General features: G+C 47.2%; 2 protein-coding genes, 1 non-coding gene and 4 pseudogenes across 3 annotated transcripts; all 7 read left to right on the forward strand.

The window, feature by feature from the left end:
* The first annotated feature begins 16,258 nt into the window (after window positions 1-16,258).
* LOC119311857 lies at window positions 16,259-21,008 on the forward strand. The gene is made up of 8 exons (XM_037587571.1): window positions 16,259-16,596; window positions 17,271-17,587; window positions 17,681-19,688; window positions 19,789-19,870; window positions 19,992-20,058; window positions 20,150-20,335; window positions 20,430-20,490; window positions 20,580-21,008. Exons 1-8 carry the CDS (start codon window positions 16,293-16,295, stop codon window positions 20,750-20,752), a joined length of 3,198 nt encoding a protein of 1,065 aa, XP_037443468.1. The 5' UTR covers window positions 16,259-16,292; the 3' UTR covers window positions 20,753-21,008.
* Window positions 21,009-21,950: 942 nt separating this feature from the next.
* Window positions 21,951-24,395, forward strand: LOC119311858 (60S ribosomal protein L13a-4-like). The gene is made up of 4 exons (XM_037587572.1): window positions 21,951-22,291; window positions 22,406-22,522; window positions 22,607-22,694; window positions 24,026-24,395. The coding sequence occupies exons 1-4, from the start codon at window positions 22,020-22,022 to the stop codon at window positions 24,167-24,169; spliced, it is 621 nt and encodes a 206-aa protein (XP_037443469.1). The 5' UTR covers window positions 21,951-22,019; the 3' UTR covers window positions 24,170-24,395.
* On the forward strand, window positions 23,066-23,141 carry LOC119313294 (annotated as a pseudogene).
* LOC119313297 lies at window positions 23,273-23,348 on the forward strand (annotated as a pseudogene).
* On the forward strand, window positions 23,470-23,545 carry LOC119313307 (annotated as a pseudogene).
* Window positions 23,659-23,734, forward strand: LOC119313303 (annotated as a pseudogene).
* Window positions 23,829-23,911, forward strand: LOC119313235. Its single transcript, XR_005151606.1, has one exon. It is a non-coding gene; the product is annotated as a small nucleolar RNA SNORD24 (small nucleolar RNA).
* Window positions 24,396-27,383: the final 2,988 nt, after the last annotated feature.

A 27,383-nucleotide genomic window follows, 5' to 3' on the forward strand; every position in this document is an offset into this window, starting at 1 on the left:
ACTCCTGGCAAGGTCCTCCGTCAGCTTGCTCAATTGATTTTCAAGATCAGCCTTGGCGGCAGATGCGGCAGCTAGCTCGTCGGTAATCTTCTTGAGTTGGGATGATGATTCAAGGGTGAGCGTGCTAAGGGTGGCTTTGTAGCTATCCTCTAATTCCTTGGTGTGTTGCTGAACAAGGGCCTCCAGCTCCTCGTCCTTGCCGTGGAGTAGCTTTGAGGGTCCCCTCCTGGGTGGAGATGTCCTTCTCTTTGGTGTTTAGAAGCGCTTCACGCTCCACCAACTGGACCTCCCGGGCAGCAATGTCCTCCTTGGCCATGGTCAGCACTTCCTCTTGTCACATAAGGGAAAGGGACTGCTTCTTGTACCACTCACGCAGTTATTTGCCTTTGTCCCTTCGTTTCCGATCTGCAAGGTCGACCGAGTCACACCACTCCTTGATTGCCTACCATTTAAGGTTGTACCTATTCTGCACGTCCTTGAGCCCTACCGCCATGGATTCCAGGAAAGCTAAATCTTTCACGCTATTAGCAGAATCACCAGCTTCTTCAATTGTAACGCCCCGAGGCCGACGCTCCAGATGCCTTCCTTGTATTTCGAGTCTCGTCATGTGATTTTGTTTTGTTTGTTGCATTCATCTTTGCATCATGTGCATTGCATCATGTCATCATGCAACCCTTTCAAAAACTCTACTAAATAAATCGTGTGGATCCTCGGTCCATTTAAATTGAGGGATATTCACAAGGGTGATTTCTCTTTATAACATATCCTCCCAATATTAGGGAGCTATAATAAATATTCCATTATTTGGAATTGATCATAACACACTTGCAAAAATAAATCCCAATGCCTTTGTTATCGTAATTCTTGGTCTCTAACTTTGCCATATATCATTTCATCATTTTTCCAAGCTCCACCAAAAATCTGAACATTTTTGGACCTTCCAAACCCCTTGCTATGTCCCTCAAATCTACCCTTGCATCAACACCTCCTTCTTCCTTCTTATTCCTTTCATTTTGCTAGTGCCATTTTCTGTCCTCCATAAATGTTCATTCTTTTCCTATAAATCATGCTCATTGCCTACACGCTCCCTGCCAATTTTCGGCTCAGATGAATATGATTTGGTTGGGTTCAAAAATGGCTCAAGTTTGAATTCAGTTCAAACTTGAATTATTTTTCTTCCTCTAAAAATTGCCAAACAAATTTATTCAAATTGTGCATATTCCAAGGACTCCAGAACTATTTCTCTCTCTCCCTAATTCCACTCCTACCTCTCTGTGCATTTATGCAAGATCCATTTATATCTTATGAATGGATAAGAAGAAACAACAGAGGGGGAGAGAGAGTTCCAGCCGAGGCCCAGCTCCTCTCCGCGCAGCGCTGCAGCCCACTTACCCCTTCGATCCAGCCCACCAGTACCATTCCCCTATTCATCGTCTTCCCCTTGTACGGCAGATCATCCAGAATGTCCACTTCGGCAGTCCGGTTGATTTGACGGCCGGAGCTGCTCCCTTCCTCCTATATAATCCTGCCCCAACCTTAGGGTTTCCTCCTCGCTCCGTTTTCCCCTCTTCTGCCTCCTCCCGCCGCCGAGGTAAGCTCCCCACGCCCCTGCCGTCGCCATTGCCATGACCAGCCGAGCTGAGATCAAGCCCGGCGTAGCCAGCATCTCCCTGTCGTCATCTTCATCCGCAGCAAGTTCCGCGACTCCCGAAACATCTCCCCGCGACTCCCCGAGCCCGGATCGCCAAGTTCCTCAATGTCATCTTCGTCATCTTCCTCTGCTTCACGGACCCGAGCGGCTCCGTCGATCATCGCGTCCTCCCGCCATCTCCGGTCACCCGCGACCGTGTTCGACTCCAGAAGCACCCCCACGGTGATGCTCCGCTCCTTCTCCCGTTTTTCCTGCTCCGTCCCATACGTTGTAGTCGCCGCCCTTCGTGAACAGGAGCTCCGGCCACCATGACCTGCCATGGTAGTGAGCGGAAGCACGTGCCTTTAGCTCCTCTGTTCAGACTCTTGCGCACGAGACCCGCAATACTCGCACGTCCGTGCACCCACATGCCTCGCCAGCATTCCTGCAGTCCTGCTCGCCAGCGCCGAGTTGAGTACGAGCCCGTGCTCGCTCCATCGCACTCACCGCAGCCCTGCCGCTAGGTCCCGCCCAGCACTCGCCTCACCGCGCCGTCCCTTGCTGCACCCACGCGTGCAAGCATGCTCGTCGGTTTTCGCACCCCCGCCATTGTTCTGCTGCACCTGTAGCCGCTGCGTTGCTCGCCTCGTCGCCGGCAAGTTGCTGTGCATCCATGGCTCCCAGACCGAGCCTTTGCCCTGTTCAAATAGTGTGGCGCCCCTCTCTGAACACAAGCATTACAGCTAGCGTAGTGGCTACTGCAGATCGGGCCAACACAAGAGGTCCTGGGATCAAATCCCAGGGTGCCGCCAATTCTTTTGCCCCTGTTTTGTTTATTTTTTTCCCCAGTGTGCACACCCATAGCCGGTTGGGCCCGATTTCACTTCTGGGCCGCTACACTCTAATGCTTTTGGCCCGTGCATATGTTTTCTTCCAGTCTATGTATTTTAGCATTTTTCCAATGCATTCTTAATTACAGAAAATGACCCTGTTTTGTATTATTAATAACTAAATATGCATGCATCCAAATTAAACAAACTATATATGTAAAATGCTTAGAATTTCGTCTAGTTTCACAATATGCTGCTTTCATCTATGTTTGGAATGTTTAAAATGCTGTTTGTTTAAATTTGCTCAAATGACATGCTAAAATGGTTTAATTCATATCTAAATAACCGCAGCTCCAATTTTAATAAACTTTATATGTAAATAGGGTGGAAAAATGCATAGAATAACATGGTCCACTTTATTTTCCTGTTTAACAACATTAAAATATGTTTTAGGGTAGAATAGTACCAAATTCAAAATATGGACTTGAGGATTTTCCGGAATTGTTGTTCGTTGTTCCGACCTCATTTAAACTTGCCTAGATAGGTAGTTTTATTATGCCTCACCTCTTGCCATGTTTAACAACATTTAATATTGTTGTGTACCTAAACGAGAGTGAACTAAATAACTCGAATGTGGTGTTTTGTCAATATGCAACTCGTTGCATATTGTTGTGCCCCCAATTCTTTTGCCCCTGTTTTGTTTACTTTTTCCCCAGTGTGCACACCCATAGCCGGTTGGGCCTGATTTCACTTCTAGGCCGCTGCACTCTAATGCTTCTGGCCCGTGCATATGTTTTTTTCCAGTCTATGTATTTTAGCATTTTTCCAATGCATTCTTAATTACAGAAAATGCCCCTGTTTTGTATTGTTAATAACTAAATATGCATGCATCCAAATTAAACAAACTATATATGCAAAATGCTTAGAATTTCGTCTAGTTTCACAATATGCTGCTTTCATCCATGTTTGGAATGTTTAAAATGTTGTTTGTTTAAATTTGCTCAAATGACATGCTAAAATGGTTTAATTCATATCTAAATAACCGCAACTCCAATTTTAATAAACTTTATATGTAAATGGGGTGGAAAAATGCATAGAATAACATGGTCCACTTTATTTTCCTGTTTAACAACATTAAAATATGTTTTAGGGCAGAACAGTACCAAATTCAAAATATGGACTTGAGGATTTTCCGGAATTGTTGTTTGTTGTTCCGACCTCATTTAAACTTGCCTAGATAGGTAGTTTTATTATGCCTCACCTCTTGCCATGTTTAACAACATTTAATATTGTTGTGTACCTAAACGAGAGCGAACTAAATAACTCAAATGTGGTGTTTTGTCAATATGCAACTCATTGCATATTGAGCTCCACTTAACTTGTAGTATTGTTTGTTGCACTTTGCCATGCCATGCCTCATTAAACCGGTCATGCATCATATTTTTGTTTGTGCATCATGCCATGTTTATGCTTGTGCGTTTACCATGTTGTTTGTTTCTTTCCGGTGTTGCTTCTTAGTTTCGGTAATGTTGCGATTGTGAGGATTCGTTCGACTACTCCCGTTCGTCTTCTTCATGGACTCGTTCTTCTTCCTAGCGGGATCTCAGGCAAGATGACCGTCACCTTGGATCTCACTACTATCATTGCTATGCTAGTTGCTTCGTTCTATCGCTATGCTGCGCTACCTATCACTTATTCTTCAAGCCTCCCAATTTGCCATGTCAGCCTCTAACCTTTTCACCCTTCCTAGCAAACCGTTGCTTGGCTATGTTACCGCTTTTCTCAGCCCTTCTTATATCGTTGTTAGTTGCAGGTGAAGTTGAAGATTGCTCCATGGTGGATAGGATTATGTTGGGATATCATAATATCTCTTATATTATTAATGCATCTATATACTTGGTAAAGGGTGGAAGGCTCGGCCTTATGCCTGGTGTTTTGTTCCACCCTTGTCGCCCTAGTTTCCGTCATATCGGTATTATGTTCCCGGATTTTGCGCCCCTAACGCGGTTGGGTGATTTATGGGACCCCCTTGACAGTTCGCCTTGAATAAAACTCCTCCAGCAAGGCCCAACATTGGTTTTACCATTTGCCTCACCACCACCTACTTTCCCCTTGGGAGTAATGAACCCAAGGGTCATCTTTATTTTAGCCCCCCCCCCCCCGGGCCAGTGCTTCTCTAAGTGCTGGTCCGAACCGAGCAGCCTGCGGGGCCCCCTCGGGAAAACTCGAGGTCTGGTTTTACTTGTAGCTTGACTTATCCGGTGTTGCCCTGAGAACGAGATATGTGCAACTCCTATCGGGATTGTCGGCGCATCGGGCGGCTTTGCTGGTCTTGTTTTACCATTGTCGAAATGTCTTGTAAACCGGGATTCCGAGACTGATCGGGTCTTCCTGGGAGAAGGAATATCCTTCGTTGATCGCGAGAGCTTATCATGGGCTAAGTTGGGACACCCCTGCAGGGTATAAACTTTCGAGAGCCGTGCCCGCGGTTATGTGGCAGATGGGAATTTGTTAATGTCCGGTTGTAGAAAACTTGACACTAGATCCGAATTAAAACGCATCAACCGCGTGTGTAGCCATGATGGTCTCTTTTCGGCGGAGTCCGGGAAGTGAACACGGTTTTGGGTTATGTTTGACGTAAGTAGGAGTTCAGGATCACTTCTTGATCATTGCTAGTTTCACGACCGTTCCGTTTACTCTCTTCTCGCTCTTATTTGCGTATGTTAGTCACCATATATGCTTAGCCGCTGCTGCAACCTCACCACTTTACCCCTTACTTTCCCATTAAGCTTTTCTAGTCTTGATACCCATGGTAATGGGATTGCTGAGTCCTCGTGGCTCACAGATTACTACAACAACAGTTGCAGGTGCAGGTTATACGATGATCTTGACGCGAGAGCGATGTTTGCTTGTTTTGGAGTTCTTCTTCTGCTTCTTCTTCGATCAGGGGATAGGTTCCAGGTCGGCAGCCTGGGCTAGCAGGGTGGATGTCGTTTGAGTTTCTGTTTGTGTTTCATCCGTAGTCGGATGGTGCTCTTATGTAAGATGATGTTGTATTCGTGTGGCATTGTATGCCTTATGTATGTATCACTATCTATTTTGTAATGTTGATGTAATGATATCCACCTTGCAAAAGCGTCTTCAAGATGCGCTTCTATCCTTGGTGGTACCTTCGAGTTCCTTTAGGATAGGGTCGCATCTTGGGCGTGACATCAATCCTCTGGGATATCAGCGCCAGTATGCGTCTAATTTCTTCATCAAAGTCTGCGCCCGCTGAGACAGATGATCCCGGAGCCGCATGTCCAGATTGAGCAAGGATTAGCGCCAACTTGCTTGGGGAAGATTGCAGGGCCGCGGCCGAGGGGAGTTCAAGGGAAAAGGTCCCATAGATTGGAGAGGAGCCTTCTCCTCGATGACTGTATCCGAGCTAGATATGCTGCCAGGGATTTTTGCTACTTCTTCCAAGAATTCCCGAATATCCCTGGCAGTCTGTCGTGGCCTTCTACGGCAGCAATCATGATTGCTTCTTCGGCAACACTTTTCCCAATACTGGCCACCTCCTCCAAGAGCTTAGGTTCATCAGTTGACGAGTCTGCAGATAAAACCAAATAGATGGGATAATAAAGAGCCAGACACTACTGAATCGAAGCCAGGAAGATAAGTAATTCAAGCGAGTAGAAGCAAGGACAAGTGGATTACCCGGCGGTGGCTGTTCTAAGGTGACAACTCCTTGCCCGGCAGCACCGGTTGCCTGCGTGCGGTCCATGACCACCCCTTTGGTTGTTGTGGCCTCGACGCGAGTAGACCCCTTAGTGGAGCCCTTGCCGGTGATTCCTCTACTTGAACTTTGGCTAGCGGGGACCCTTGGGAGGTGTACCCCTCTTGGTGGGCCCCGCCTTGCTGGCTCTCGCTCAACCCCTTGCCGGGGGATGAGGGGTGCTCCTCCGTGTCTCCGTGAACAGGCGAAGTGTGTCCCACACCATCACGTCGGGGACTGCACTGGGGGCTGGGCACGGGATCCCCTGTCCCTATCCCCCCCAGACCTGCGCTTGTCTAATGGCCCGAAAACGCCTATGCTTGGCCTGCTTGGCCCGTTGAGCAAGGGGTTCTTCGTCCCTGCCAAGTCAACAAAACAAGATTAAATCAACAATTAAGTACAGAATGTTTCAACAAAGAGACTCGGTCGTTCTTCTCACTCTGGGTCCATGAGCATGGAGCCCAGCTCGTACGACGCGGGCGGCAGGGTCGCCCTGCCCCTCTTCAGAGTTGGAGGAGCGGAACTTCCCGGCAGCAATGAACTCATCGGTGGGGCCGAGATCTCTGGTGGGATCGAGCTTGGCGGAGACGTCGAGCTTGATGAGGGGCTAGGATTGACCCCCGTGACCACATGTTGCTTGACGGGCGGAGTCTTGTCCTGAGAAAGGCAATCGCATTGACGACACGCCACCTCTGCTTATCATCCTTGGTGGCTGTCTTCTTCACCTTTTTGGTGACCCGCGAGGAAGTAGGAGCCACTGTCTCCCGGCTAGCCCGCTTGTGAAGACGCCGACTTGGCTCTAGAGCTTGAGGACCCATCTCGAGCCCTTCTTCCTCACCTCGGGTTGCCTCGTATCCTCAATTTCGCCCTCTTCTTGGGCCTGATACATCTCCAACGTACCTATAATTTATGAAGTATTCATGCTATTATATTATCTGTTTTAGATGTTTAATGGGCTTTACTATACACTTTTATATTATTTTTGGGACTAACCTATTAACCTAGAGCCCAGTGCCAGTTTCTGTTTTTCCTTGTTTTAAAGTTCTACAGAAAAGGGATACCAAACGGAGTCCAATTGGCGTGCCAATTTTTGACGAATTTTTATGGACCAAAAGAAGCCCCAGGAGTGCAAGAGTTGGGCCAGAAGAGTCTCGGGCTGCTCACGAGGGTGGAGGGCACGCCCTAGGGGGGCGCCCCGAGACCTACGCCAAAAATTCCTATAAATACTGAAACTTCCAGAAAATAACCTAGATCGGGAGTTCCGCCACCGCAAGCCTTTGTAGCTACCAAAAACCAATGGGGACCCTGTCCCGGCACCCTACTGGAGGGGGGATCCCTCACAAGTGGCCATCTTCATCATCCCAGCGCTCTCCATGATGAGGAGGGAGTAGTTCACCCTCGGGGCTGAGGGTATGTACCAGTAGCTACGTGTTTGATCTCTCTCTCTCTCTCTCTCTCTCGTGTTCTTGATTTGGCACGATCTTGATGTATCGCGAGCTTTGCTATTATAGTTGGATCTTATGATGTTTCTCCCCCTCAACTCTCTTGTAATGGATTGAGTTTTCCCTTTGAAGTTATCTTATCGGATTGAGTCTTTAAGGATTTGAGAACACTTGATGTATGTCTTGCATGGGATACCCGTGGTGACAATGGGGTATTCTATTGATCCACTTGATGTATGTTTTGGTGATCAACTTGCGGGTTATGTGACCTTGGGAACCTATGCATAGGGGTTGGCACATGTTTTCGTCTTGATTCTCCGGTAGAAATTTTGGGGCACTCTTTGAAGTTCTTTGTGTTGGTTGAATAGATGAATCTGAGATTGTGTGATGCATATCGTATAATCATACCCCACGGATACTTGAGGTGAAATTGGAGTATCTAGGTGACATTAGGGTTTTGGTTGATTTGTGTCTTAAGGTGTTATTCTAGTACGAACTCTAGGATAGATTGAACGGAAAGAATAGCCTCGTGTTATTTTACTACGGACTCTTGAATAGATAGATCAGAAAGGATAACTTTGAGGTGGTTTCGTACCCTACCATAATCTCTTCGTTTGTTCTCCTCTATTAGTGGCTTTGGAATGACTCTCTGTTGCATGTTGAGGGATAGTTATATGATCCAGTTATGTTATTATTGTTGCGAGAACTTGCACTAGTGAAAGTATGAACCCTAGGCCTTGTTTCCTAGCATTGCAATACTATTTGTGCTCAATTTTACCACTTGTTACCTTGTTGTTTTTATAATTTCAGATTACAAATACCTTTATCTACCATCCATATTGCACTTGTATCACCATCTCTTTGCCGAACTAGTGCACCTATACAATTTACCATTGTATTGGGTGTGTTGGGGACACAAGAGACTCTTTGTTATTTGGTTGCAGGGTTGCTTGAGAGAGACCATCTTCATCCTACGCCTCCATGGATTGATAAACCTTAGGTCATCCTCTTGAGGAAAATTTGATACTGTCCTACAAACCTCTGCACTTGGAGGCCCAACAACGTCTACAAGAAGAAGGTTGCATAGTAGACATCAGGGCCCCTGCTGCCATGACTTGAGGGGTTCCTGCCCTGACAGGATCAAGACCAGTAGCCTCTTCTGCAACGCACTCTTCAGTCCCCTCATTAGAAAAGTCGTCACCCTCAGCATCTTCCTCCTCCTCCTCCTCGGGCCCCGTTCCCCCGGCGGCCTGGAGCTCATTGCCCTCTGCGATCTGCGTTGCAATGAACATTGCCTCTGCCCTGGAGGTTCGCTTGACAAGGTCGTCCTCCACCCTGAAAGCTCTTTCTTCCAAACGAGAGACCCAGTCCATCTCTGCATCCAGGGCGGGCAATTTCCAATCAGCATGAACCCTGAAGACGTTGCAATCCAATGCAAGATCTGGCCCAAGGCGGAGTTGAGATGCAGGGGAACAACCCTTGCCGGCAAATGAAATGGCCCGAGATTGCCAAACAGCTGTTCACACAACCAGCCGGGGCCATACACCGTCAGGTTGTTGGCGGGGCTTGGGTACAGGCGCATCCTGTCGGCAGAGTTTTTGTATTCCCAGGCAAACTTGTCCCTTTTCTGCAATGGTGCAATGCAGCACCGGAGGAAGTCGGCCCCCACATGTTCGACGGTTAGCCCGACAGCTTTGAGACGGGCGATCCTGTTCAACGTCGGGCGAAGCCTATCGTCGGTGAGGCCCAACTTTCTCTACTCGCTTCCATGCATGACGCATTCGGTCCGTGTCAAGCAGAACTCAGGGGCTTCTTTGTCCTGGATCCAACACCAGTCTGCCCTCCATTCCTCCCACTTGTTGCGTTGCTGGCCAGAGAGATAATCCCAGTCTTCCTTCCTGCCCTGGGGAATCCAGCTTATGTTTCCCGAGCGGTGGGATTTATCTTCTATCCGCGGGATGAAAAAGTGTCTGAACAAATCCAGGTTGGGGGTGACTCCAACAAAATTCTCGCACAAGTGGGCAAAGATTGCCACACACGCCATCGCGTTGGGCGTGAAGTCTAGAAGATAAAACCGCACACCATCATCATGGCGCAAAATAAGTCGGAGAAGGGGCAAGAGAGGCCACAAAGGAAGTACGCGCAGAAGAAGCAGTATGAATCCGATGGAATCTTGCCCCCCTCCGGCAGAACCACGTGCGCTTTGTGCCCATTCGTGACTTCCCTTCCCCACATATAGGCATACCTCGTGATTAAGGTATTGCCATCTAGATGTGACGGGGAGAAACCACATCCTCCCGTTGCCGCTTGTCCAGTTCTTCTGCTTTTCCCCTCCTCTCCTCCGCCGTGACATCTTTCATGGTGGTTGCTTGATTCCCCTTCACGGCGCCCGTCTTTCGCCCCATCTCTTGGACTCGTAGGAGGAGCGAAATATCTAACAGATCTTTGGGGCGGATAATGGTGGCGAAGGCGGTTTTTTGGCTTGAGGAAGAAGATGAAGGAAGAAGAAACAAATGCGAATGAGCAGTGCCCCTTCGTGTTGCCTTTTTATTGGGAAAACGCGTGGGGGCTGGCTCTTCGCTATTTTTTTGGGAAGTTACCTTTTTGCAGGCGCATTTCCCACTAACGGTTACTGTTCCACGACCCCACGACCTGCGGTAATTACACAAAGTGGACGTGGGATTGACCGGTCATCATGATGAAAACTGCATGGGCAACACTTATTCGATGCGTGTCCGTGCACTGTTTGGGGTCTAACCCAATGTGCCCAGCAACACGATTGGATTAGGCCCGGGGGCTTCTGTCGGGGTACACAAACATGGGTGTTTATTTCCCCTGACCTGTGCACGGACAAAAAGCCTCCGCCCCGATGGCCAGGGCTTGCCGGGGAGTGGCTACCTCAATATAGCTGGACCCATCAAGTACGAGCCAAAGTCAAGTCCAAGCAAAGCAAGACCAAGCCAGAGAACCCACTCTTCGTGAGATCAAGGAAAGCATTAAGAAGAGCATGGGCTGGTTGGGGGGAGCATGGGCGGCGATGGCTTCTTGTGGGGGCGGCATCGTCTGCCCGGTGAAGGGTGGGTCGTGGCACGGTAACTCCGGAACCGGGAGGGCTCCTGGCGGCGGACACCTTTGGATCCGAAGCTCAAGATGGCAAATTCAAAAACATGAGCCCGGGGAAAGGAAAGGCTGGCGGTGGCTGACAATAGGTAGCATCCAACTAGCAGAGTTGACGGTTGGAGGCTAGCTTGGGGGGTAGGAGGACCCGAGCAGCCTTTTGTGGTCGATGACGTCCTTTTAAAGACTGCGGCCAGTTTCATTTGCAAGGTAATGGAGGGCGGGGTATTGAAGGGCACTAAATGCTGATGTTTCATGTGTATTAGTGGATGTCGTTTCATGACAGTGGAAGAGAGAGTGGCAACAGCAAGCGGAATTGAAACGAACCTTGGAAACCTAATGCGAACAGTTATATGGGCTATCTTGATGTGTACGAGCTTTTATTTCCCATGGGCTCGCACGAACAACCTTGTTAGCAAATCTTACGCCCAGCCCAAAAGATGGTGTATGGGCCAGCAGCGAGCGGAAAGAACGAAACGGTATATGTTCACTTGGCGGTGTCAGCTCTTGGTAAATTTGACCAACACTTGATTGGACGGCTATAGACTATCGATCCATGCTGCACCAACGGCTAGAACAATTCGGGTGACATGCTTCACGAGAAGGCAGGAAAATCAACTAGAGGGGCGCCCATATTTAGATATAGAAGATAAGCAAGGTAGATGTAATTTTTTGCTTCGTTGATCCAGCACTGCAAGCATGCCTACAATTTAAACTCATGGCAGCTCATTGAGATTTTTTTAAATGCATGTATTAATATATCCATGCCCCCTATTGAAGAACGCACGCCAAGTGTAAAAAAAGACCTATGGATGGTGCTATTATAAACCCGACAAAACAATCGACAAACGAAAAAACTAACACCCATACGTGTGGCATCTTGCACATTGCCTACACGCCTCTATCACCACTCATTTTGCCACGTATGAACAAATGACATTAACAGGAATCTTTTTGGTTTTAGGCTTAAAAATGTTTTATCTCCTAATTAAAAAATTGAATTAAAAATTTGTTTTCACCATTAAATCCATCTCGACGAGATCTTCAAAACTAGACCCCATGTTAATATGTTTCAACGATTTTTTTTCTTAAAAGTTGCCATGCTGTTTACACTGTAGTTGCCATAGTGCTTAAACTAAAGTTGCCATGTGGTAATTTTTAGTTTGTAGAGCATGACAATTTTAGTTTTTTGATGATGTCAATTCCAGTACTTTGACCATGAAAATATTTTTTGTATGAACAATGACAATTTTAAGTGCATGTATCATGGCAATTTTAGTTTATGGTTCATGGCAAGTCTAATTTCTTAATTCCCCGTTTTATTATATGTCAAAATTTATTTTTAAATATAGAAGAAAATAACTAAAATATATCATGGCAACTTCAGTGTAAACATGGCAACTTTTAACCCAAAAAAAATTTCGTCAAAATATATTGATATGAGATCTAGTTTCAAAAATCTCGTGGCGAGGGATTTAATGGTGAAAACGGATCTTCAATCAGATTTTCATTTAAGAGATAAAATGTTTTAAAAACTAAAAATCCAAAAAGACTCTCACATGCATGCATGCGGTGACATGGCACAGTCTGTATGTTATAGGGTGTGCCAGCGGGTTTGGAGAGCATCTCCAACCGTTGAGCCCCCCAGGAGGCATTTTTTCGTCGCTTGGGAGGCTGCCGGTGAGAATTTTGGCTGGGGGGCGGGGGCAAATTGTTCCACTCATTGCGCCCCCAAGAGCAGTGTTGGCGAGAAGCAGGGCCCAACACGCGCCTACGTCAGGGACGCGCACGCCCATGCCCCCCCCCACCGACGTGAAGGACGAGCGGGTGCTGGTCATCAGCGGTGAGCGGACGAGGGAGGAGAAGGAAGATGGCCAGGCGAGGGAGGTGCACGTCGGCGAGAAGTAGGGGAGCCTGAGCGTGTAGGACTGCTGCACCGACGACGCCCCCGCCGCAGACGACCACGCGGCTCACCGAACCCGCCGCCGTTGGGCTGTCGCCGGCCTCGCGTCATTGTCCAACCACACGCGCGAGAAGATGGCCATGCACGACTATATCGAGTTGCTGGGGTACTCTGTCGACGAGCTCGGGTGGTCGCTTGATGCCATGGTAGAGCCAGTCAACAACACGAAGGGGGAGATGGAGAACCAGCACGGTGCAGCGCCCGGGGGCGTCTGGGGCGGCGTGCGCCAAGGACGGCCTGCACGCCTCGCCGCAGCGTTGCATGTGCGTCGCGCGACCCGCCCTGGCCGCCGCGCTCGCCCCGCCTCACCGCTGGCCGCCGCCAGTTGTGCCCGTGCTCGCCCGCCGGTGCGTAGCTCGTGGCCGGGGCTGCCCGTAGCCTCCACACTCGGGCCCGGCGAGGAGGCCGAGAGAGGCGTGGACGTGGAGGAGGCGCCCAGCGCGTCCGGTGCCACCGAGTACTGCCGCTGCTGCTTCTCGACCTTCCGTGGTGAGGCAGGACCTGGCCTGCGCAACCGCTTCCTTCCTAGACGCCGGTGGCGAGGGAATGTTGTCCGTGGGCGTCGGGGACGGTGTCGACGAGGACTGGACGCGCCGCGGCGGCTGACTGCGGAGGAGGGCGAGCTGGAGAGGAGGTACGCGCGGCGACGGGAGGAGGAAAAGTGGGGATAGATAGAGACGAAAAGGTAGGGAGAGAAAGACGAAAAGGTGGGGGAAAGGAGATATCTCACTGCAGGTGGGGCAGCGCCTGCAAAACGGTGAAGTTAGCCCCCCGCAGGTGCCCCCCAGCTCCCTGATTTTGCGTTGGGGTTGCCAGCGCCAGTTTTTGCTTCATCCGGCGAAAAAGGCGACTTTGGGGGCACGAGTGGGAGAATTTTTGTCCGCCGACGCGAAAAAAAGTGATTGGAGGGGCTTTTGGCGGGCCGGTTGGAGATGTTCTTAGCGTTGTGCTCAACAAAATACCAAAAGGAAAACACGAACTTCTTTTTGAAATTCCGGACAGGAAGGAGAACGGTTCGTAGTAGGAGTACGTACTACTCCCGAATAGTCCTGGCCATCTCAGGCCCGGCCCTGTCGGCCCACCCAGGCCCGACCCTAAAATCCAGGGCCTAGGCCCAATGGGCTTGCCCATGGGCCGGGCTTGGGCCTAAGTTTTGAGCCCATCAGTAGGGCCTGGATGGGCTTGGGCTTGGCATATTGGCATTTGAAGAAAGAGGCCCGACCCACGGCCCTAAGCCCTAAGGGCTTTTTAGGGCTTTTTACCAGATGGGCCAGGCTTGGGCTTGAAAAGTAGCCCAGTGATAGGGCCTGGGAGGGCATGGGCCTCAGTTTTCTGCCGTGGGCTTTTTCAGGCCCGGTCCAAGCCCGGCCCGGCCCATGGCCAGATATACTCCCGAGTCGTCCCCACGGGAGCCTCGGTCAGCTTGGACCTCGGACCCCCTCGTTCTGGAGATATACAGTCAGGCCACAGGCCAGCGAATAAATCACTCAAAATCAACTATATATTTCAGCAAAGGGGTGCCAGACAGTGTTAGGCAGGAGATCAAGACTTTGCTTAATGTGCCAAAATGAAACTTTGAATGAAAAATATTTGGGGATGCCATCGGATATAGGAAGCTCAAAAAACGGGGCCTTCAAATATCTTAAGGACCGTCTTTGGAGCAAGGTACAGGGCTGGATTGAGATGACCCTGTCAACTGCTGGAAAGGAGGTGTTAGTTAAATCTGTCGCTCAAGCTGTGCCTGTCTTTTCCATGTCCTGCTTTAAGCTGCCCAGAGGACTATGTGAGCACTTAAATATGCTGATACGCAAATTCTGGTGGGGGAGTAAGGAAGGTAAACGTAAACCACACTGGGTGTCCTGGGAAGCAATGACAAAACCAAAATGTATGGGTGGCCTAGGTTTTAAGGACTTTGAGTTATTTAACCTTGCCATGCTAGCTAAGCAGGCCTGGCGCATGTTGGAATCCCCTGACTCACTGAATGCTAGGCTGCTGAAGAGCATATATTTTCCCCACTGTTCCATCCTTGAGGCAGAACTGGGAGGTCATCCTAGCCAAATTTGGAGAGCCATCATTGAAGGCCGGGATATTATGAAGCAAGGTATTATAAGGAGAATAGGCAATGGACAGTCTACCAGAATTTGGGAGGATAATTGGCTCCCAAGGAGTGAGATGCTGAAGCCATATGGATGTTTAATTCAAAACCCACCAGAGCTAGTTTCTGAGCTAATTGATCCCACAACGGCAACTTGGAACAAGCACTTGGTGGAGCAAATCTTTCTGCCGATGGATGCGAAGGTTATTCTATCAATCCCCCTGTGTACTCGGAATATGTCGGACTTCTGGGGCTGGCATTTTGAACGACGAGGGACGTTCTCTGTCAAGTCTGCCTATAACATGCTCGTGGATACAAAAACTCGTCAAGAAGCTTGGCTCAATGGAGGCGTTGGCTCCTCCAGCGATAATGGAGAACAAAAGGCATGGACTTACCTATGGAAAACAGCTGTACCGGGGAAGGTCAGAATGTTTTTGTGGAGACTGTCGAAGCAATCTTTGCCAACGGAAGATATTAGAGCTCATAGACACATGTTAGATTCCTCTACATGCGGACTTTGTGGCGCGCCAGACTCATGGAGACACTCCTTGCTGGACCGCAACATGGCACGATGCACTTGGGCATTAGCGGATGAGGACCTAGTACATAAAATGTCAACAGCAGCCGAGCTTAATGCTAAGTGCTGGCTGTTTAACATGATGGAGAAACTTCCACATAATCTGTTTGTCACTCTGGCAGTAACGCTATGGGCGCTATGGTCTGCAAGGAGGAAAGCAATTCATGAGGGAGTCTTCCAAAGCCCTCAATCAATCCATGCGTTCGTCGCCAGGTTTATAAGCGAGCTCGAGATGATCAAGGAGAAGGCGCCACAGCCGAGACAACTTAATGGAGCAGTTGGGGCCCGAATGCTACGTCCCAAAGCGCCTCCAGAAGGTTTTGCAAAGGTACATGTTGATGCAGGAGTGCGCAGAGGAAGAGGTGGTGCTGCCGCGACAGTTTGCCGGGATGATCGAGGTACCTACCTGGGCAGTTCTTCACTAGTTATGTGTGGAGTAGATGACCCTGCAGCCCTTGAAGCTATGGCATGCAGAGAAGCTCTTGCATTGGCGCATGACCTCAACCTACACCAAGTGGTCATTGCTTCGGATGCTAAGCAGGTTGTGAACGAGATCAATACTTTATCAAAGGGAGCGTACGGAGCAATCATTTCTGAGATCAAGGCCTACTCTAGTTTATTTCAGTGTAATTTTACTTTTGAAAGTCGAAAAGTGAACTTAGAAACTCATAAGTTAGCCAAGCATTCCCTTTCGTTGGGGCCGGGACGCCATGTCTGGTATGGCCAATCCCATAACCCAAATTGTATCCCACACTCTGTGGATTATGAATAAAAAGCTTGGTTTGTCTCAAAAAAAAAAAAAAGCTCGGACCTCGGACCCAGAGCGGTCAATTCGAACCGGTGGGTGGCGGCACACCTGCTCCGCCATTGGTACGACTTTGATGGAGCACGAGGCAGAGCCAGCCAAGGCTGCACACCAAAAGGCGTCATCGTCACTCCTCTTGCCTCCTCCTGACCGCCTCTGCCAGCACGCGCTTTTTAGGCCTCCTCGTCCCTCCCGTCCCCTCGTCTCCCTGTCCCGCTTCTCGGTTCCGCTCCGACGTCAGATCCGGATGGATCCGCCGCCGCCCGCGGCGAGCCCGCCGTCGAGCCCCCCGCACGGCTCCACGGCCCGGGACGCGTCGGAGGAGCCGGGCGCCCCTGCCACCGCCGGCGCCGCGTCGTCCAAGGGAGCTCCCGTCACAGGTACGACTCGGCGCGGCCGATAGGAGGAGGGTTTTGTGAAAAATTTCGTTTCACAAGACGCCGCGTTAATCTGCTGTATTGCGCTCCAGGTCTCATCGTTGTCCTAGATAAACGAGTAATTCGATTAGTTCGAACAAGTCGGCCGACATTTGTGAAGCCGTGCAAGCTTCTGATTTTTTTTTTAATTTCTGTAGCGGGACGAGCGTATAGTTTTGTTTTTCCTGTTTTCCTTTCTTGTTTCGTAGGATAATAGCCTTTCTGTTTTTGCTGTTGCTCTGTTTTTTTTTTTAGCTGGCGATCAGCTAGACATCTCCTTCAGTTATCAGCCACAACCAGAAAACCTACTGACAGAAATACAGAAACTTAACAACGTTACACGACTTCACAGATGTTAGCTAGGATCAATGATCCCCGGAGCAGCGATACCCCAGATTAACGCTGTGTGCTGTAAAACGAAAGTGGTCAGACATGAGACGAGAACTTTTATTTTCATCCAGCCTAATATCTTCTAATAGTACAAAACGACATAGAACAAAAAAAAAAGGGCATGCCGGTTGTTTACTTGTATTGTGATATATATATTTTTTACTTAAGCTTCAACCTCGGATCGGGGAATTTTAGATTTAATAATAGTTGAGTAAGAACAGGCTCATTCCATTGCTCTTAATTTGCAGACACCACTGACGGTACACAAGCTGATGCTCAAGGACGCCTACATGACACAGCTATTAGCAATCCGGAGAATGGCACCGAAGCCGCTATTTCAACTCGAGAAGATTCACCCCGGAATTCAGAAGCACATTTGGGTGATAGTTCAGTGCAGACCACCTCCAAGCAGGCAGCAAACTCGGATGGTACAAGGAAGAGGAATTTTCAGCCTGGAAATAAAGAGGCAGCACATGTTCCTAGTGCTGGCAGCAAATCTCACGCACGTGAGATCTCTGTGGTAGAAACCAAAGATGCAAGGAGCAAGTTCTTGAAGAAATCCGATGTAAGTTGCTTTCATAATAATTGCAGCATACCAGGAAGTGGGAAGCACTAGTGTTAATAGCCCCTTGGAATGCTAATGTTAATTGATTTTCAGAATGAAGATCCAGCATGCGAAGACAGGAAGAATGCCGATTTGGCAGGGATCTCGGAAGAATTGAAGGAAAACAATAACAGATCTTCTCTTAACTCCAGCAGCTTGAAGGATGAGAAGAAGCAAAAGAATAGAAGCAGAGGAAAAGAGAATAGCAATCATGTTCATAACACAAGCACTTCACATGATATTTCTTTGCCAACTAGCACTGGTACCTCTTGTTTGATGTCGATGGTTACTGAGAACAACACAGAAGCTCCTAAATGCATGGGTTTGAGACTAAAGAAAAATCCAGATGAGGTATCCCTGACAAACTCATTCACAGCTGTTAATGCAGATACCACAGATAGGGAAATTTTGAATGTAGACAGTACCATTCAAAAGAACTGTGATGAAGTTCTGCCTGGTTCACTTAAAGAGAAAGAAACTGAGAATGTTGCAACATCCTTGGGTTCATGTGTGCTTGACTCCAACCAACTGGCAAGCAGTAATGTGTCTCTGATGCCACTTCAAGGTGTTATAGTTGATGCAGATGTGAAGACCAACTGCCTACATTCATCAACTGAAGAAAAAGTTCATCCGAGTGCAGTTAGTGAAGATGTTACCAAACATTCTGATCTTGTTTCCCAGCTTAACATCGCAGAAGAGCACAAGAATTTCGGGTCTGGTAAACATATGAGAGAAGCTGTTCTTCATACATCAGTTAATAGTGCTGGAATAGGAAAGGTCTTACCATCTGAAAATCAGAAGAACCAGTCGTATCCATTCAATGAAGGCGCAAACTTCTTTCAGAGAGGAAACACAGACCGTAACTTCAGGGCAGATGTTCATCACCGTAGGAACATCTACGGATCAGGAGGCATGGGGAATTCAGAGTATGAATTTCAGAGGAACCAGTCACATCCATTCAGTGAAGGTGGAAACTTCTTTCCGCTAGGAAGGGAAGACCCTAACTTAAGGGCAGGTGTTCATCACAGTATGGACATGTATGGATTAGGAGGCATGGGGAATCCAGAGCATGGGTTGCAGAGGAACCGGTCGTATTCATTCAATGAAGGTGCAGACTTCTTTCAGTCAAGAAGGGCTGACCCTAACTTTAGGGCAGGTGTTCATCACAGTATGAACATCTATGGATCAGGCGGCATGGGGCATTCGGAGCATGGATTTCAGAGGAACCAGTCGTATCCATTCGACGAACGTGCAAACTTCTTTCAGCCAGGAAGGCCAGACCCTAACTTCAGGGCAGGTGTTCATCACAGTATGAACATCTATGGATCAGGCGCCATAGGGAGTTCAGAACATGGATTTCAGAGGAACCAGTCGTATCCATTCGATGAAGGTGCAAACTTCTTTCAGCTAGGAAGGCCAGACCCTAACTTTAGGGCAGGTCTTCATCACAATATGAACATCTATGGATCAGGCGCCACGGGGAATTCAGAACATGGATTTCAGAGAAACCAGTCGTATCCATTCGATGAAGGTGCAAACTTCTTTCAGCTAGGAAGGCCAGACCCTAACTTTAGGGCAGGTGTTCATCACAGCATGAACATCTATGGATCAGGCGCCATGGGGAGTTCAGAGCATGGATTTCAGAGGAACCAGTCGTATTTATTCAATGAAGGTGCAAACTTCTTTCAGCCAGGAAGACCAGACCCTAACTTTAGGGAAGGTGTTCATCACAGTATGAACATGTATGGATCAGACGCCAGGAGGAATTCAGAGCATGGATTTGGAAGAAGCTATTTGGATCATACCAGTACCGAAAGAAATGAAATGCAGGAGAAAGAACGAACTTGCTTATCAACAAATCACAACAATGACCAGATAAGCCCTTCAAATTTAGCTCAGGCATATAGCGAAAAGCTTAGAATGTCCTTCCCTCCAAGAGATTCCTTGACAGGGTTTCGGAAGAAAAAGCTTCTTATTCTAGATCTGAATGGCCTTCTTGCGGATATCAATGAAGATTTCCACAATGCTCACATGGCTGATGCAAAGGTTCGAAGGAAACTAGGTAAAGTTACTTGTACAATTGTCCGTAATTATTATTTGCGAAAATGCAGATATAGAACTGTGACAGATGATATTAATATAGCACTACACCTTTCTACCAGTCTTCCGAAGGCCTCACTGTGATGATTTTCTCAACTTCTGCATAAAAAATTTCGAGCTAGGTGTATGGTCCTCAAGGAAAAGGTACGATTTATTATCCTCATTTGTTTTACTTTATCCTCATTGCTCCATGCTTACTTACGTGGGATTTATATTAATCCACATTGCTCCATGTTTACTAATGTGGGGTTTATAATTTTTCTAGGAAAAATGTTGATTCTGTTGTTGACATCCTTATGAGAGATTTCAAACCATACCTACTGTTTTCTTGGGTACGTAACATAAACGAACCTGTGGTAGGTGGGCATGCTCAACTGTATGTTATTTTGGTCCTAATATGTTTTGCGACCTTCATATGGGCAGGCCAGGGATAAATGCACAATGACTGGACGTAACACACTGGAGAACGTGCACAAACCAATAGTACTGAAGGAATTGAAGAAACTGTGGAATAAGGAAGAACCTGGTCTTCCATGGAAGGAGGGGGAATTTTCACCTTCCAATACATTACTTGTGGACGATTCTCCTTACAAGGCTCTGCGTAATCCGGTATTTTCTCAGCTGTTTTCATATACCAGTGTCTTGTTTAACTGTATCATCTCCATATTTGAATAATGCATATTTTCATGCATATGTTATGCAGCCACATACTGCCATTTTTCCTCAGCCGTTCAGCTATCTTAACCGGAACGACAATTCATTGGGTATGCATTCACCATTTCATGTTGATGTAGTTACCTATTACACTACTACAGCCTATTGATGCATATAAATTACAATTCCCGATAAGCAGGTCCCGGTGGAGATCTTCGCATGTATCTGGAGAAACTCGTTTTTGCAGATGATGTTGAGTGCTACGTTCGCAACAATCCATTTGGTCAACCTTTTCTTACACAGAGTGATCCACATTGGGACTTCTATGCTGAAATAGCTGGTAAAGAGTATGGCGCATTGACTTGTGCCTGAACTTCCCAATATGTAGTGAGGCGGACTAGTAGACTGATCTTGTGTTGATTCTTCAGACATGAGGGGAAGTTATGGCATGTTTGTTGTATACCTGACCTCCAAACTAATTTTATCGTGGGTTATGGAAAAAGTTGGTGCATCGAAGATTGGATTTTGGGCACCAGCAGTTATAACTTGTACGGATGGTTTCAAGTGAATATGAATGAATTTTGAGACGGTGACTCAACTTTTTAAAATTGTTTGTCACCGCCTTGTATTTGTTCAGTTTTTCTTCCAGTTTTTTATGTTTTTTTCCTACCAGGGCATTGCTGTGGGTTTGTCTTGTACTTTTATTTCTTGTACCCATTTTCTTGCTAGCCTTAACGGTACTACTCCAGTGTTTATTCCATTTGTTTTGAATTGCTTAAAAAAAATCTAGTACTAGATAACATCTACACCACTTCTAAAAAATAGTATTGTTGCGGAGTGCGATTTTCCCATGTGTTTGAACTGCTCTTTGGCAAAAAAAAAAAGGTTATGATCTACAGAACATGTATGGATTCATCTTTGTGACATGTAATGTTTATATGTGTGTTTTAGGAGTTAGTCAAATCATAACATAAATTCGCCAAACATGAAATCAAAGATCGCAAAGCTATATTCACGCAGACGAGAATAGCGCAATCCAACTATCATAAACTTAAACTTAATTAAATGATATTATCATCTATGATAGAAAATAATAATAATTTATTTTAGAAAATTGAACCAGCCTGTTTGTTTCTCTTAATATTATCAGCCATTTAAATTATGGACAAAAGCTTTGTACAAATAATTCCTCCCTTGACACATTTGTTTTTCATTCCAGATGACATTGTCTTTTTGAAGGTCATCATTTTCATTCTGCTAGAACATACTCATAACTAATATTTGGAGTATTTTTAGTACTCTATTTACAACATTTGGCATGTTTTTTTAATCCACAGCCCGTATGTTTTTTTTTTGAGAAAAATCCACAGCCCGTATGTATATCAGACAAAATCATTCAGCAAGCCCGTCAGCGCAGAATAACATTTTCTAGCCTCATAAAGCCTTTTAAACCTAATAAGCCTAGCCCATCTAACACTACGGCCCGGACCGGACAGGCCCACCAACTGGCCCAGGCAAGACACCCTAAACGCGGAGATCTATAAATACGAAACCCTAAGCGGCGCACTCGTCTCCATTCCGCCTCCACCCCCCGAACTCCAAACCCTAGTAGCGCCGCCGCCGCCAGGTAAGAGGCGAGATGGTGTCCGGCTCCGGCGTGTGCGCCAAGCGCGTGGTTGTGGACGCCCGCCACCACATGCTCGGCCGCCTGGCCTCGATCGTCGCCAAGGAGCTGCTCAACGGGCAGCGCGTGGTGGTGGTCCGATGCGAGGAGATCTGCATGTCCGGCGGCCTCGTCCGCCAGAAGATGAAGTACCTCCGCTTCCTCCGCAAGAGGATGAACACCAAGCCCTCCCACGGCCCCATCCACTTCCGCGCCCCGGCCAAGATCCTCTGGCGCACCATCCGCGGGTACGTATCCGCCGCCGCCGCCTAGATCCGTCGCCTCGCCTATGCACGTGCGTCGCCGTGTCCATTTGGGTTTGTGTGTTCTGATGGTGCCGTGTTTTTGGTGGCGCTCTGCAGTATGATTCCGCACAAGACCGCGAGGGGCGAGGCCGCGCTCGCCAGGCTCAAGGCGTACGAGGGCGTGCCGCCGCCGTACGACAGGACCAAGCGCATGGTCATCCCCGACGCGCTCAAGTACGTCGGCGTTTGACTGCCTTCTAGATCTCTGCGTGCGTCGTGTATGTGTGTTTGATGTTGACGTGGCTTGTGGTTTTGCAGGGTTCTGAGGCTGCAGCCTGGGCACAGGTACTGCCTCCTCGGCCAGCTCTCCAAGGAGGTCGGATGGAACTACGCCGACACCATCAGGGTATGCTCTTTCCCTGTCCTGTTTCTTCAGCGCTCAATAGTTGCTAGTGTGCGACTGCTACCAGTCTGTTAAGACTAGTCTTTTATGTAATGCTAAACTAAAATGTGTCTAGTTATACTAATCATTCTATGAAAGTTCAGTCTGATTTACTGGTACTCTAATAGATACGCCTTCAGCTTTTGTCATATAAACTCTCCTGGTGGTAAATGATTTGTTCTGCATTATAAAACTGTTTATGATGATTCCCACGGATTTTAGAAACCAGCCACAGTTCATGCTTTATAGTACTGTGAAGAATTTTGTTTGCTCACGCTCAGAATCATTGTTTTACGTATGTCACTTGTGATGTTCTGCTGGCTGAGATGTGCATGATCTGGGTGATGAAGAAAATCGTTCGGATTCCCACTGATTTTTCATGATTATTACAACCAGCTACTTCTGACAGATCATGCCATCTCTTGGACTACATATGTACTCCTTTATTATTGAGCAAATACTTTCATTTATTTTTTTGCAAACCTCTTAGCAGTACTGTTAGTATCCTCTTTTGTGTTCTGCTGGCTGATGAGATGTGCATTACCTGGGTGATGAAGAAAATCGTTCGGATTCCCACTGATATTTCATGATTATTATAACCAGCTACTTCTGACGGGTCATGCCATCTCCTGAAGTACATTTGCACATTTTTACTCTGCTTTAGACTGACTGTACATGCATTCCTTCATTGGTTATGAACCTTATTGCTCATTGTGTTCTGTTGGGTTGAATTGCATGATTCCGGGTGATGAAGAAAATCATTTGGATTCCCACTGATATTTCATGATTAGTGTAACCAGCTACTTCTGATGGATGATGGCATCTCCTGTATTAACATTTGCACTGCTTTATGACTGGCCGTACATGCACTTCTTATTTTGTTCTGAACCTTGTTGCTCTTTGTGTTATATTGGGTTCAATTGCATCCTTCTGTGTGATGAAGAAAATTGTTCGGATTCCCACTGATTCTTAATGATTATCACAACCAGCTACTTCTGACAGATCATTCCATGCTGTGCTCTTGATAGATTTTGCTCTGTTTTGGGTTTCAGTTTTGCATCTCATTCAACAGTTTTGCTGGTGTTCTATTTTCCTTCGAGCCTGTGATGTTATCAAAATATTTGCTACTCTTGATGGGTTTATCCCACTTGATGATCTCAACCACCAAGATCTCTGAGGCTCTTTAGTTCTAGTCTAATGTTATCATTACAGTACATCTGCCATTGCCAGTTTTTGTTCATTATGAGCTGATGTTTGTGCATACCGTTTCTCATCACCCTTTGGCCTTTATTCAGGAGCTGGAGGAAAAGAGGAAGGAGAAGGCCAAGATCTCCTATGACAGGAGAAAGCAACTGGCGAAGCTCCGCGTCAAGGCCGAGAAGGCAGCCGAAGAGAAGTTGGGAACTCAGCTGGAGATCCTGGCCCCTATCAAATACTAAGAGATATCAGAGCTTTCGTGCGCCATCAGTTTTGGGAAACCTCTGTCGTATTTTAAGTAGTTTGGTAACTCTGATAGTACAATCTGGTTGGTAAACCTTTGTTATGCATGCAGTTCTGCGACACTCATTTGAAATTTTCTACATGGTGAACTGTTTCGTTTATCAAATGTGTGCATTTGGAAATTCTAGTGAGCGTCTATCAGGTGCCTTGCTGTTTTTCTCTTTACTATGGTCTTTGCAGTCCCTTGTTATGACCTATCGTGGGAAATTTATAATTGTGTTTTCCCTTTGTACATGTCGTTTTCGGCCATCATAGTCTACTGTCACTGCGGCAAGTTCCATGAACAGAGCGGGTCTAGTAATGTGTTTTTGTTGGTATTTCTTGGTTTGAGCTCTGTATGTTTGGTTCTTGGAGCAACTACAGCAAGTACATTAAAAATCTTGCTGTGAAAATATGGGCTTACTTAATAATTCAAAATCAAACATATATGAAATTTAGTTGAACATTTAAATTAAAATTCAACCATAACAGGTGCTTCCATTAGGTGACCGCAAATGCTTACAATTGCCGTTATAAATTCTGTCCCCTTCATTCTCATAGAGGCGGCCATCCAAAGCAGTTGCGGTGAGCTTACCAGGAATCGTGACCTTGCCACGCTCGTGTTTGATTAACATGCCTTGTGAACCTCCTCTACTCTCAATCTTCTCTTTGCACCACACCCGCGACGGCCTACTCGAGCTCCAAAGCCTTATGGGAGGATCTCGTCTAAAACGAAGGAGGAGATCGCCGCCATTGCAGAGCTCATCGGAGACCGGCGTCGTGAACGCGCCAATGGCAGAGGTGTCCCTTGTCAGCGTATGCCGCCATTGCCAAGCTCATCGGAGACCGGCGTCGTGAACGCGCCAATGGCAGAGGTGTCCCTTGTCAGCCTATGCCGGCATCACCATGGGCAGAGGTGTCCCTTGTCAGCCTATGCCGGCATCACCATGGGCGAGGCTCGTGCTCACTAAATGGACATGGTGCTGGAGGAGCGGAAGGCCACGTTTCGGCAGGCGCATGCCGACCAGGCCTACAACCTCCGTCTTCTCGACGAGCACCGGCGCGCGGAGGAGCTGCTCACCGCCGGCATGACCATCACGTCGAACGTGGGCGTGCCTGAGCAGGGGGCGCTGATGTGACCGAGCAGAAGGCATTGCCCAAGTCCTATCGCTCCGCCTGCGACATCCGTCGCGACCGCTGGCGGTACCGCCTCCGTCAGGCAGAGTTAGAAGCCGCCTTCAAGGAGATGGGTGAGGAGGCGGATGAAGTTTATGGGCCCGCCGACAAGGAGGAGGTTGTCATCCCCGAGACGCCGCGGCATGTTGCCACGACGACGACGCCGGCAGGGTAGAGTAGAGCATGGGAGGGCGTCGGCGCTCGGGGTCTCAGGAAGGCCGCCGCTCTTCCCCTTCCACTGAAGCTAAGCTTGGCGGGCTCATCCTCGTCAGCCGATTAGCCGCTTGCAGGCTGCACGGTGGAGGCATAAGATGCAAGGCTGCAACGGCGAAGCTGGAGCTTCATTTTTTTAGGCTCATGGCCGGTGGGACATGGGAATGGGCGCTGTCTATCACTTAGACTAGGTTAGAGTACGGTTTAATTTTAAAAAAGTCTGAAATGTAATGAATTTGGTCCGGTTTATATGAAAATCAGCCGGTTTACATGAGTTTTGTCTGACCTGTTGAAATGCATTTTGAAATGTATGCGAATAGCATTGGATGGTCGGCTCACACATTCATGTCCACGGATGGATGCGTTGTCCGATTTGCATGTCAATGTTGGAGATGCCCTTATGCAATATCGCACATGTGGTCATGGTGCGCCACAAGTCCTTTTATCCCAAAAGCGTACACGACCACAAACAATGGTAAAGCGAGCTTGGGGAACCCAAATGCTTTCTACATGCATTTTGTCTCTGGTTTGATATATTCTTAACAAAAGTTATAGTATCCCATGTTGTATTGAACTATCATTGATTTTAAAATTCACGGGAGGTGCCTCACCAACAAAAAGCCTTGAAAACAGGTGAGATCTTCGTAGAACATTCAGATCATTATTAGATCCTGGCAATCCAAAATATTAATATCAAATCCATATGTCATTTGATACCACAACTTCTAGAATTATAGTTGCATCTTTACTTTCTCCTTTGAATTGTCCATGAATGTTGTAGGGAAAATATTCTACTTTCAATGCATGTAATCGGTACATCCAAGCATTCCTGGAAAGGCTTTTGAACCCATCTCAAGAATTATTGCGGTGTCTTCTTCATTTGGAGCTCAAAGATATTCTTTTCCAAATATCTCAATGATGGGCTTCGTTAATTTTTCCAAACTATCAATGCAAGTACTTTCTACCATTCCAATCCAATCATCAATAGAATTAGTTGTACATTCGTATGCAAGCATTCTCACACAATTCTTGTTCATACTATTGTGACCTTGTTGACCAGCTGATTTCTCTTTGTTGAAAGAACGGACAATGTTCTTCAACGTCATGCGCAATGCGTAAGAACAACCTCATTGACATACAAAATCTTCTCCTAAAAGTTTTTGCACCACATACCAGACTCTCATCAAAGTAATCATCCAATAGCTTCTCGTGACCGGCTTACTTGTTCTGACGGAGTACAAGATGACTTGGCATTGATCCTCCCCACTTCGGCTTCTTGTTTCGTGTCTACATACATAGCCATCACAAAATTGATTTGTTCATCCTCGTGCCTGACTCGTCGAGAAACAATCAAACAAAACCATTCATCTACAATCAATAAGAAAAACTATGATCAACCACAATGTCATACACATTTTCTTGAAACATAAAAAAAACTCGATGAAGAGTTTCTTTAAATACCTTTGCCGTGTCGGTTTCTTGAGCTAGGACTTGGAGACGGAGGCCGAAGCGGGGCAGCAGAGGAAGTGAAGGAGGGGATGGAGCGATGCAGCAGAGGAGTAGACGCGTTGGTAAGGACAATGGCATGCCCATGCCGCGATAGCAGTCAAAAAAGCGATGCACCGGGATCGCGGCACGACAATAGCTGATAGTTCTCCAACGTATCTACTTTTCCAAACACTTTTGCTCTTATTTTTACTCTAGTTTGCATGATTTGAACGAAACTAACCCGGACTGACGTTGTTTTCAGCAGAATTACTTTAGTATTATTTTTGTGCAGAAATA

Source organism: Triticum dicoccoides, chromosome 5B (assembly GCF_002162155.2).
Source record: "Triticum dicoccoides isolate Atlit2015 ecotype Zavitan chromosome 5B, WEW_v2.0, whole genome shotgun sequence".
In the NCBI taxonomy this organism is placed as follows: domain Eukaryota; kingdom Viridiplantae; phylum Streptophyta; class Magnoliopsida; order Poales; family Poaceae; genus Triticum; species Triticum dicoccoides.